The sequence below is a fragment of the Notamacropus eugenii genome, chromosome 4, assembly GCF_028372415.1.
Source record: "Notamacropus eugenii isolate mMacEug1 chromosome 4, mMacEug1.pri_v2, whole genome shotgun sequence".
NCBI classification, from domain to species: Eukaryota; Metazoa; Chordata; class Mammalia; order Diprotodontia; family Macropodidae; genus Notamacropus; species Notamacropus eugenii.
Window position 1 is genome coordinate 320,816,519 of NC_092875.1, and position 12,873 is coordinate 320,829,391.

General features: G+C 35.8%; 1 protein-coding gene across 1 annotated transcript in view; it reads left to right on the forward strand.

The window, feature by feature from the left end:
- The window catches only part of NLN (neurolysin), a 130,644-nt gene that overhangs the window by 70,215 nt on the left and 47,556 nt on the right, over positions 1–12,873 (forward strand). Inside the window, 4 exon segments of the mRNA XM_072605081.1 lie at positions 1,274–1,376; positions 2,261–2,421; positions 7,998–8,133; positions 12,431–12,797. Of these exon segments, the coding sequence (XP_072461182.1) occupies positions 1,274–1,376; positions 2,261–2,421; positions 7,998–8,133; positions 12,431–12,797 (767 nt within the window).

Sequence of the window (12,873 nt, forward strand, 5' to 3'; positions counted from 1 at the left end):
GGTGAGCAGCTCCGAGGCATAGTGGATGGAGTGCTAGGCCTGGAGTCAGCAAGATTCATCTTCCTCAGTTCAAATTTGGCCTCAGACATTTATTATCTATGTTACTTTGGGCAAGTCACGTAACTTGGTTTGCCTCAATTTCCTCCCTCTGTAAAATGAGCTAGAGAAGGAAATGGCAAAACATTCCAATATCTTTGCTAATGCAGCCCAAAAGTAAAGTCACAAAGAGTCAGACATGACTGAAAAACTACTGAACAACAAGATCTGAGTTCAGTTTCTGTATCAGACACTTACTAGCTGTGTGCCTGTGGACAAGTCACTTGATCTCTATCAGTTTCAGTTTCCCTGTCTGTAAAATGACAAAAATAATAGCCTCTCTACCTCTCAGTATTGTGAGGATCTAATGAGACGGCACATACAGGGTTTTGCACACCTTAAAGTGAGAAATAAATGCTAACTAATGAGCTTCTGTACTTGGTGTTGGTTACTCTATTGAAAACTTGTATAGAAGAATACGAAATTCCATCTCCTGGAGCTTTCAGGTTAGTAATATGCCACATCGCTCAGCTTTTGCCCTACTGACAGTTTTCATTTGTTATTTCCCAATTCTCAATACATTTTCACCATCATCAGAACTGCATTTTGTCACTGCTGCCAGCTTTTTAGGGAAGCTACAAATACTTCTCAAGTAATGGTTTCCTTTTTTTGCATATGAATCTTGGTTTTTCAGGCACAGGGTCCAGACTTCCTTCTCCCTTCCTCTTCCTTTCTTTTGTGCATCTCCTCTAAACTTTAGGCACCTGCGAGACAAAAATATCAAACCTGTGTCATGGATTTAAATTTGTTTCTTATATATGGGGGAAAAAATGAACATATTTGGGAAAAGGTGGGGTCAAGACGTGATTTGTATGAGGAACTGATCATAGAGAAAGTCTCCCCCCACCACTGATACAGATATGTGCACATACGCATAAATACAGATCTGTAATTTCATCTATGTGTGTATTTATGTATATGTGTGTGTGAATGTATATACATATACATATACATGGAAGAGTGGTAAAGGATCTGTTATAGACTTCACTAAGAAAGCATTTTGTGTAAGTTGGGTATTAAAACTATTCTTTTTTAATACTTAAAATATATTTCATTGAAAATAAATTAAAACATTTTAAGTAAATTTTAAAATAAAAATTTGAATAAGTTTAAAAATATATATATTAAAAGTTTTTTTTACTTTTGACCTATATATTAATCTTTATCTTTAAAACAGGAAATCAAAGTAATAAAGAAAAGAATGAGTGAATTATGTATAGACTTCAACAAAAACCTCAATGAAGATAATACCTTTCTTACATTTTCTAAGGAAGAACTTGGTAAATATTGACATTTCATAGATTAAATGACTATATGGTATTATAGTATAGATTAAATAGCATATGATCATATGAGCAAATTCTTTACCTCACTATGCCTCAATTTACTTTATTTTTCATATTGAAATAAAAAAGTAAGGGTTGAGCAAAGACTAAACAAGTCATTCATTAACATCTTGAAAGACTTCAGATTTCTGATCATTGCAGCGATCAGACCTAATTCCAGAAGACCAAAGATGAAACATGGTCACAACCTCTTAACAGAAGTTGTCTATTAAACCTGCATAATGAGACATACATTTTTGAATATGACCAATATGGAAATTTGTTTTGCTTGACTAATGCTTTTTTGTTACAAGACATTTGTTGTTATTGTTTTGTTTTTTCAATGAAGAGGGAGAAAGAAAAAAATGAATGCTTGAAAATTTTTTACAAATAATATTGAATTACAATTTATAAAAAAAAAAAAGGCATTTATTCTGTTCCCCTTTCTTCATACTTAGCTATGTTGAAGCTCTCCTCAATTGCAGACAAATGAGAATTTCCAAAGGAGAGTTGCCAACCTCCCTGGGTGGTAGTCTTTCTGGTATTTAACAAGCATCCTGTCTCTATTCTAAGAGACAACTTAAGCATTTTTCCTCTTGTTCTGTTCTGTATCTTTTTTTTGTTTGATTATCTAGCATCACAGTGATCATAAGAGCACTTAAGCATATTCATAGCTAGAATACCTTCTCCTTAGGATATTGTGGGAATCATCCTTGTTCTTATTTTCAAAATCACTTAATTTCCAAATACCTGGAGATTCTCATGGGCACCCTGCCAATTCTGCAGTAAACTCATCTTTGAGGGATGAAATTAACATATGAGAAAATTGTGTTTTGCAGGCGCTCTTCCTGATGATTTTCTTGACAGTTTAGAAAAAATAGAAGATAACAAATATAAAGTTACCTTAAAATATCCCCACTACTTTCCTGTCATGAAAAAATGTTGTACCTCAGAAACCAGAAGAAAGATGGAAATGGCTTTTAATACAAGATGCAAAGAGGTATGGTAAACGTTTGCATTTATCCTGTTCACATGACAAATGATAAGGAAAGGGACTTGCTTTCTTGGACAGAATTGCAATAAACTTTATAAACATATTTTCCAGTTTGGGCATTGTTCTTGCCCTTTTATTCTAATTAGCTGACTCATCTCTAGCTATTTTATTTCCTGATGACACCTCCATTGAGGAATAGATATGAAGAAACTGAGAAAGAGAGGGGGATAGGGGTGGGAGATAGAGGGATAGAGACAGAGGTAGAGAGAAAAAAACTTAGTTGGTGTTAGCGTTCTGGAAACTTTTTTTATTTATGTTGCCTCAATCTATGTTTTCTTTGATGCGAATGGAACAAGCTTTGCATTTAAAAGGTCAGACTTCTAAGTCTGTCCTAAAATCTACTGTGTAATCATTTGGATCTATTTTCCCCTGAATAGAACATCTGTCTTTCTTTATCAATCTTATTAAACTAGTTTTCAGTAGTAATTGCCAAATCAATCAAATTACCCTGGACTGACAATTTTTATAATTCACGTGTCTGAAGAAACTTTTATATCAAAGATATAAAAGGTTGGGTTTTTGAGTCTATGTTTAGAAAATGTTTTCCATTGCAGAAGTCACTCTAATCTGTGTTTGAAGGGAGGTGGTGTCATTTTAGCTTTAAAAATTACATGCAATGACTATAGTGAAAATGTACTCAATAGGAAAGTATATGTAGAACCTATACAGAATTGTATGCAGTCGTGGGGAGGGAGAGGGGTAGTGGGGGGTAGGTGTGGGGGGGATAAAATCTCAATTGTATGGCAGTGATTGTTAAACATTAAAAAAATAAAAAATAAATTACATGCAGGCGTTCTGAACATGAAGCTTTGTTTATAGATGGTTCCTTTAGAATATGCTGGGTTTTAATCATCTTGATAAGTAACAATGAACAGTCATTTCAAATTTCATGATAAATTTGAGCCTTAAGTTCTGGAAAGCCGTGGGCATATTTGTCAGTCAGATCAAATTCACTTCTATTTAAGCCCAAAGTACGGATAATGTTAACTGGAAATCTTAATACAGCATTGAAAGATTCGTTTCTACTACCAAAATCTAGTTAATTCATCTTAATAACTATTTATTTCTTTGTTTTGTTTACATAGTATTATTATTCTCCCAAAAAGAGTTCAGGCCACTTTACCAAAAACTTTAATCTTGATGTACCCAGCATTTTATATGAGAGGCAGTGTAGCATAATGGATAGCAAGATGGCTTTGGGGTCAAGAGGGCCCGGACTTAAACCTCATCTCTACCACATACTGAATCTGTGATGCTGGGCAAGTCACTTAACCTTTCTAGTGCCTTGGGCAACTCCAGAATCCTGTAAGTCTGCATTAATGGAGTGAATTTCCTCACCAGAACTTACCTATAATAATTAAATCATAGATTCTGGAAAGAAATGTGGCATTATAAAGCAGAAAATTATAGGAAGCAGGAGAGGGTATGGGATGAGACAGAAGAGGAAGGGGATAGGAAGACCAAGTTCCAATGAGAATCAGTCATTATTGTCTGTAGCCCTCCCCCACACCCCCAATGCTACCACCAAAGTTCTTCCAGGTGATTATCTTTCTTCCAGTTTCATCTTCAAGATGAAGGGGAAGGTGGGCAACTATGAACAACGCCCTTCAGATTGATTCCTACCAATGTTCTCTGGAACCCACTCTCACCTGGAAGAAGGGGAAAAAAAACCTGAGCAATAATTATATCTAGCTCCATTCCCAGGTCCTAGTAACTCCTTTTTTTAGGAACCAAGGCGGTATTTGAGAAGTAATTCTTAGACTTTTTAATGTCATAGACCCTTTTGGCATGTTGGTGAATCCTATGGACCCCTTCTCAGAATAATGTTTTTAAATGCAAAAAAATAATACACATAGGATTATAGAAGAAATCAATTACATTGAAATAGTCTGTAGACAAAAAGACTGCAATAACATGTGATCTAGAGGCAGGTCTAATAACCAATGATTTCAAAGTAGTGATGAACATATATGATATTTCAAGATATCTTCAACAACTGTAATGGAATATGAAAATATTTGTGATTTCTCTTGATGACAAAGTCACAGATACTGATTATACTACTCTTCTTTGTTGCCTACATTCATAATTGAAGAAAATGCTAAATTTCAGTCAGAGATTAGTGGAAATAAAGATGTAAGTTTTATCCCATCCAAATTCACAATCTATGGGCCTTAGTTAAGAACTCCTGTGTTACAGTGACTATATTTTCAGTGTAAGCAACCTCTCCCCTAATCAGCTAGCTAAACTAAACATATATCAAGGAAATTAAATAACTAAGGCAACTTTTAGCATACCTTCTAAGAATTATGTTGCAAAAATGTGAACAAAAATGTTGCCAACTTGATATTACAGAAAGCAAGTACTATATATCTAGAGATACAAGGATCTCTGTTTGCAGTATGGTGATATCTGTGAAGGATGCAAACTCATCCCTCTAATTTATTTTCCCTTTTATATGCTGCTTGCTTATGTACCATGACTACATACTCAGCAGTTGTGTTCCTTTGGGCCAAGTTGGTAGGAATATAACTAGTTAGATTAGGTTCTCTATAATTTCATTATTTTACCTGAAACTGCCATATGATGAGCATATGTCACCAAAGTTTCTTTTGAACTTTTCTAAAAGAAAGGAGTTAGAGTACTCCTGAAATAGTTGGCAGTGTCATTTGTTAGGGCTTAGTGACATCTGTTGCCAGTGAAGTGCAGATTCTGAGCACCATATCCATTTTCACTGACCATGATAGCATTTCATACGTTCAGAGGGAGCATGGCAGAGTGCATCAAGATCTGAACTTACAGTCATGGAAATTCTTGGTTCAAATCATATTATTAGCTGCTATGTAAACTTTAAAACTCCATTAAATATCAGCTGTTGTTATTATTATTAACCATGTCATCTATTTATTTCACTTGAATATCAGCTATTAAAATCTTACAAGTGAGTTCTTTCAGATGGGCCTAGCTTAAGATTATGAAAGTTTATACTTATTCCTGAGGCTGATTTATCTAGGTTTTAGCTTAAAAATTAATGGGGAAGGCATTGAATAGAATGCTGGGCCTGGAGTCAGAAAGACCTGAGTTCAAATCCAGCCTGACACTTACTAGTTGAGTGGCACTTAGTCCATTTTGCCTCTGTTTCCTCATCTGTAAAATGAGCTGGAGAAGGAAATGATAAACCACTCCAATATCTTTGCCAAGAAAACCCCAAATGGGGTCACAAAGATTCGTACACAACTGAAAACAATTAAGCAACAAACAAAAAGCTTAAAAATTTGGCAAAAAAGTGCTTAACTTTTGTCCAAGGTTGTTGGCATATTTGCTAAACTCAACCGCTTACTTTCTCTCCATGTAATTGATTTGTGCCTCTTAGAAAGCACTTTCATTAATGTGTCTTATCCCCATCCCATAAAGCCTTTGCTTTAGTGTTTTCTCATTTTTTTATTTTTAAAGAAAATGACTGAACAACTCATGTGTTGTAATACACAGAGCAGAAAGCACTTTTTCCCACAAATTATGTGGGGCAACAAGTAGACAAGTAGTGAGTTGGTTAAGTGACTAAGTAACATGTTAGAGAAGAATTATTTGCAAATATTCATTGATTCTCTATTGAAATCTGTCATAGATCATCTTGTGAAAATAAGTCTACTCAAAACTAGAATTAAAAATCCCCAGGTATCCATTCCAGTGTTTATCTAAATTCCCATCTGTTTTATTCATCATACATACTATTTGCTACACTAATCAGCCTCTCAAGATTCTCCTCTCATTTACAAGGCAATGATTCTTTTAGTTAAGTAGTCCATCTATTGTCTAATAGCCTTGATAATGAATACCAACTTATATCAGGAGCATAAATTTAGAGATGAAAGGAATTTTCAATGCCATTTATGGTCCAACCCCTTATTTTTACACTGGAGAAAACAGAAACCCAGCAATCTGAAGTGACTTTCTCAGAGACATACAGATAATAAATGGCAGTGTCAGGATTTGAACTGTCTGTCTCCAAATCCATTACTCTATTTATTTCTCCTTAATCATTTCACATCATTGGATGACTCCAATACATCTGTTACCCCTGACCATTACTGGTGTTCATCTTTTGTTATTTGTTCTCTCAGAGAAACTCTTTCCATCATTCATGAGATAATTGCAAACTTTGGCACTTCAGGTTTGTTGTGGAAGAATTATTAACTGCCAGAAAAGGAACATTGTCAAAATTGTCATTTCTGAGCTTGATGGGTTGGACAGAGCACTAAATTTGTACTAAGATCAGAATTTCTACTTCTACTACAAATTATTATATGATTATGTAACTAATTGTGCCATCTTTCTGTGCCTAAATTTTCTGAATGAAAAAAATGGAAATGCTGTCATCTGTCTTTGCATTCTTATAAATCTCAGTAAATAGTATGGAATTTGTACATGCACTTTGAGCTCTTTGGAAGATGCTATGTAGGTACAAATTATTGCTATGACATCATTATCTTGCTAAAAAGGCAAGCTATTTATGACAGCAATAATTGAGCATGCTGACACTGAGATGTTGTAAAATAGTCTCTGACATGATTTAATATTGGTTCCATAGTGATAATGTTTAGCACTTTGAAAATGTAAACAGCTCTAAAAATACCTTGAAGACATCCATTTCTTAAACCTTAAACAGTCGTATAAGTTGGGCTTTGTATTATTCTTCACATTTTCCAATTTAAATGCAAAAAGATGAAACTATCTGGTCGTAGCAATTTAATAATGGAGTCAAAATTAGAATTCAGAGTTTGATTTCACATCATTTTCCAGCTTATGGCTTCAAATGGAAAGCAAGATGGTAATTTTAACAACTGAAAATTAAGCGTTACTTAAATCAAGGCATACTTCTATTCAACTATCTAACAAATTCAAGTCTCAACCTCCAACTAAACCTTACTCCTTCAGGTAATAGGGGAGAAGGATGCTAGTTCAAATTACTAGAAAGGCTGAATTATGACAATCTTTTAAAAAATAATCTAGTTTATTGTGTTTATTTTCATGTTATTCAGAAAATGTTTCTTGTGAACTTTTTGACTGCATACAAATGATCCTGAAGGTATTAAAAGAAAAAATTAAGTAAAAGAATTAAAAATATTTGGAAATTATCATGTACTTTCAACTTTTGTTCCTGGTTCCTCTTTCATGCAACCACGTTATAAGTGCTTCGATTGTATAAATTTCAAAACTGGTATCTGGGATGTGATTGCCATTGATGACGTGGCTGTACTTACAAAACAAAGATAAACACATCTAGGAAGGAAATGCATCTTTCCCTCCTAGGATCATAGTTCATCTCTGAGAAATTCCAATATCTTCCCAACCCTACCCCTCTGCCTCATAAATGTTATTTAAATTTCAGCATTCTCAATGAACCATTTACTAAAAAGTATTCTAATGTTTGTCACTTCTTACTACTACAAAATACAATAAAAATAATTCTTCCCTTTTCAAAGTCTTTTCTCCTGCCAATGATTGTCTGTTTTGGTTTTCAGGAAAACACCAAAATTCTGCAACAGCTACTTCCACTACGGGCCAAAGTAGCAAAACTACTGGGGTATAGCACACATGCTGACTTTGTGCTAGAACTTAATACTGCCAAGAGTACAAGCTGTGTTACTGACTTTCTAGGTGGGTTCTAGTTTATAAACCATTGAATCTTTCTCCATAATTCCTCCTGCTATGCCTCTTCTGCATCACAGGAGCATTGCAGAAGGAGCCAGAACTGAACAGGTTTATGCTTGCCACTTTATCTGTTATTTTTAGGGTTGTATTTATTTTTGTAGTAATGCTTAAGAAGACCTTTAAAATTCCAACTAGAAATGTTACTACATCTCCTGAGATCACTGCTATCAAGGACTAGCAAGTATTGAAAATTTCTGGAAGATGCACAGTAATACACTAGAAAATGGAGAAAAAGTATTTACAAGTAAAAGTTTTTAAACAGATTTCTAAACCCCTGGTTTGTTTTTCAGAGTTTTTTCAGTCGTATGTGACTCTTTATGACCAAGCTATTGGAGTGTTTCTCCATTTCCTTCTCCATCTCATTTTACAGATGAGGAAACTGAGGCAAATAGGGTTAAGGGACTTGCCCAGGGTCACACAGCCAGTCGTTGTCTGAGCCAGGTTTGAACTCAGGAAGATGAGTGTTCTTGACTCCAGGCCCAGCATGCCATCCACTGCACCAGTGAGCTGCCAAACCATTGGTACCAGTTAGCAAATAGATATGAAATGTGCAAGAGAACATAGGACAGCATTCCTAACGTTAAAACTATTTGTTTAATAACCATATTCATATCTGGTTTAAATAAGTTTCTTATACTCTGTCTTTTAAATCCATAGCCCTATCATCTGGTGTCACTTAGTTATGGACTTCATGTCACCCTTTTGACAGACTCCAGAGGAACATTTATATTCATTCCCATTCTGTTTCCCTTTAAACTGAGGGATTGGTTCAACTCAGCTATTTTACACAAATTCTATTTGTTTACAACTAGCCTATAGTACAGAGTTGTTCTTATTTTGAGATTATTACAGTTTTCCTTCTAGACCACTTTGTTGTTTATAAATTTTTATTGCTGTTTTCTGTTTCTTATATTACAATAGTGTCAGTATCCCATGTAAAATCTCGTCCTCTCCAAGAGTCATCCCATATGACAAACAATATTTTTTTAAAGAAGAAAAAAATAGTCACCACAGGTCAGAAAAAGTCCAAAAACTTGTGGAATATCTAACCTTTGGACCTCCCACCTTCACAATGGAGCAGGTTGTGAGTGTCTTCTCATATTTTTTCATTTGAGTCTTACTTAATCTTTATAATTTTGTAACATTTACTTTTGAATTTTTGGTGTATTGTTTCTACCACTCTTAAATTGCCATTTTTGGCACCCCTGGTCAAAATATATATGCTAGCAGGTTTAAATCCTGAATCTGCTACTTCTTCACTGTATGACCTTGAGTAAGTAATTTAACCCCTTGGGGTCTTAATTTCCTCATCTGTAGAATTGAACTAGGATGACAGCCGCAGATTTATGATCCTGTGATTTCTTTTTTAAGATTTAAATACTTTAAATTTAAGAGAAGACTTTTGAGAGCTCCTTGGACAGCAAGAATATCAAATCAATACTTAACGAAATTAATTCTGACTATTCATTTGAAGGACAAATAGTCACTTAACCCCAATTGCCTCATCCTGGGCTGTCGCCAGTCATCCTGATGAATACCTGGTCAGTGGATTCAGATGGCTCTGGAAGAGAAGTGAGGCTGGTGACCTGCACAGCCCTCCTTCACTCAAAACAAAGTCAAGTGCAAGTCATGTCATTTCTCTGATGGTATGGCCTTCTTCAGCAAGGAAGGACAAACACATTGAAACTGAAGCTTAAATATTTTGGCCACATAATGAGAAGATAGGACTCATTAGGAAAAATCTTGATGTTGGAAAAGATTAAAGGCAAAAGGAAAAGGGAACAGCAGAGGATGGGGTGGATAGAGTGTCATAGAAGCAAAGAACATGAGCTTGGACAGACTTGGGAGATAGTAGAGAATAGAAGGTCCTAGTGTGCTGTGGTCCTTGGGGTCATGAAGAGCTAGACACAACTGAATAACTAAACAGTAGCAACTTAAGGGTAAAGAGATTCTTTTTCTTTTAAAATTAGGCTGCAGCCAAGAATTGCTCTTATTCTTGCTGAAATTGCTATATTTTCCTTGAGGCCTGTCTCAGACTTTCCATCTCCCTTCAATTAAAATACTTTCATCAGTATTAGTTATACTTTCAGGAACTGAATTAGTTTAGCAGTGTCTTCCATCTAAAGCAATTAGTATACTCACGTTAAAAAGCAGAATAGAGTAGTAGAGAGTAGCCTCAGAGTCAGGAAGACCTGGGTTGATGTCCTATCTCAGACACATTTATGAGCTAGGTGATCATGGGCAACCCAGCATACGAGGCAATTCTCTAAGGCCTTAAGTTACAGGTTAATTGTCAATTTACACTGGTGAAAGGAATTTCTATCCCTACAGGTCCTCCCCTCTGTCATCTTCCTTCCTATTCATCCCGTCTCAGGATAAATTTACATCCACTCTGATTGTGCTGCTGACGTGTTTCTCTCACAGGCTCAGTTAGAACTGCTTTCTTTCTCTAAACCCCTGTCCTACCTTCCCCCCCATCCCCCATTTCCCCTTCCTTTCATCTCCTACCCCCTCCCCTCCATCTCCCACACCTACTTCTCTTCTTCCCACCCCCATCCTCACCTTACGATTCCTCTTGCTTCTCCCACCTTCTCTCAGGTTGCTCCTTTGCATCTCACAATGTGGCAGTGCATTCTAAATTATACACCACTTACAGAGTCAAGCACATCTTTTCTTGATTCAATAACACAGAACACATAAAACAACAGCTTAGTAATTTACCAAATAAAATACAAACTCATAAAAGTGGGCGTTTTGTCACAGTATATTAATCACTTAAGTGACCCTGGTTCAGGGGACAAACATTTACAGAATATGATTGCTATGCTCCTCATAAAGATAGCATACAGCCCAACTCCACCTGCCTAATAGGTTGTATTTTTTGTAGACAAGATCAGCCACACAATTCAGATTATACTTATATATTTCCTCCCTCAAGTTTCATGAGAGATATGAACCTTCTCCAGGAGAAAAACTTGTCTGTGAATTTGGTTCTGGTTCCCAGAGTCATGACATTAGAAAGATGAAATTTCCTCTGAATCAATTCTAGCCAAACTGCCCATGTGAGAAAAAGGATATCACATACTTAGGGGTTTTTTGGTACAAAATGTACCATGGGTAGAAAAGCCACAGAAACTTTGTGGGAGAGGAAATTAGTGTTGCCCTTAAAAACCCTACAGTGAATTCATCTAGCAAATGTTTACTAACGTAGTCTCCATACAGGAAGAAGCTTTGTTCCCTCAATAGATAAGTGGCCAAAGGATATAAACAATTTTCAAGAGAATTTGAAGATATAAACTACCACTTGAAAGCATGCATCAAATATGACCATTAGTAAGAGAAATGGAAAGTTAAAACAAAGATGATGCTGCCCACCCCACCCCCCAAAAGAAATCAGAAGCAATTGATGTTGGAGGGGCTTGGGAAAACAGGCATATACCACACTGCTGGTAGGGCAGTGAATTGATCCAGTAGTTAGGAATATCAATCTGAAATCATGCAAGAAAAGTGACTAAACTGTCAATACCCTTTGGCCTAGCAACTGAACATATTCCCCAAGGAAGACTGACAGAAAAAATGATCTAAAATATTACTATTTATAGCAGCATTATTGTTGCAAAGGACCAAAAACAAGGTGAATGCTCATCAGTTTTGGAGTGATTGAACCATATATGATGACATATTAATGTAACGTATTGTTGCCTGATAAGAAATGACTAATATAAGGAATCCAGAGAAGCAGAGGAGGTTTCGTATGAACTGATGCAGAGTGAGATAAGCAGAACCAAAGGAACACTAGACACAATGACTACAACAATATAATTTTTTTTATCACTAAAAAGGGAGTTTTTTTAAAAAGTGATCACTCCTGAGAACCAGTGATAAAATATAACACCTCCCACATCAAGGAGTTACAAGGTAGAATATTATTAAAATACATTGTCAGATGTAGTCAGTTTTTGGTTAATTATTCTTCCTTGTTATGTGGTAGGATTCAATCTGGAGGGAGGAAGAAGAGGAGTTTTTTCCATAAATGGCTATGATGTGGACAAAAAACACCCCCCCCAAAAAACTTTTGTTTTTAAAGAGGACATTGTGTTCAAAAAGTACCAGAAATACATATCCTATATCCTCTAGCATGGTGCTGGCATGTAATAATGTTTAATAAATTCTTGTTGAATGAAGGGATAAATCCTCACCCTGAGAAAAACCAAAATACTAACTGTCTTCATTGCCATTACAGATGACTTAAGCCAGAAACTAAAACCTTTGGGTGAAGAAGAGAGAGAATTCATCCTGAATTTGAAGAGAAAGGAATGTGAAGAAAAGGGGTTTGAATACGATGGGAAAATCAATGCATGGGATTTGCATTACTACATGACTCAGGCAGAAGAACTCAAGTACTCCATCAGCCAAGAGAAGCTCAAGGAATACTTCCCAATGGAAGTGGTCACTGAAGGCCTCCTGAACATCTGCCAGGAGGTGCTGGGTCTTTCATTTGAGCAAGTGACTGATGCACATGTCTGGAATGAAAATGTTACTCTCTATATGGTGAAAGATAAAACTACAGGAGAAGTATTAGGACAGTTTTACTTGGACCTATACCCAAGGTAAATTCTGTAAATCTCTCTTCACTCTCTTAGACTTCTGTTGATAGCAGTTCAATCATATCCTTTGTCTTTGGTT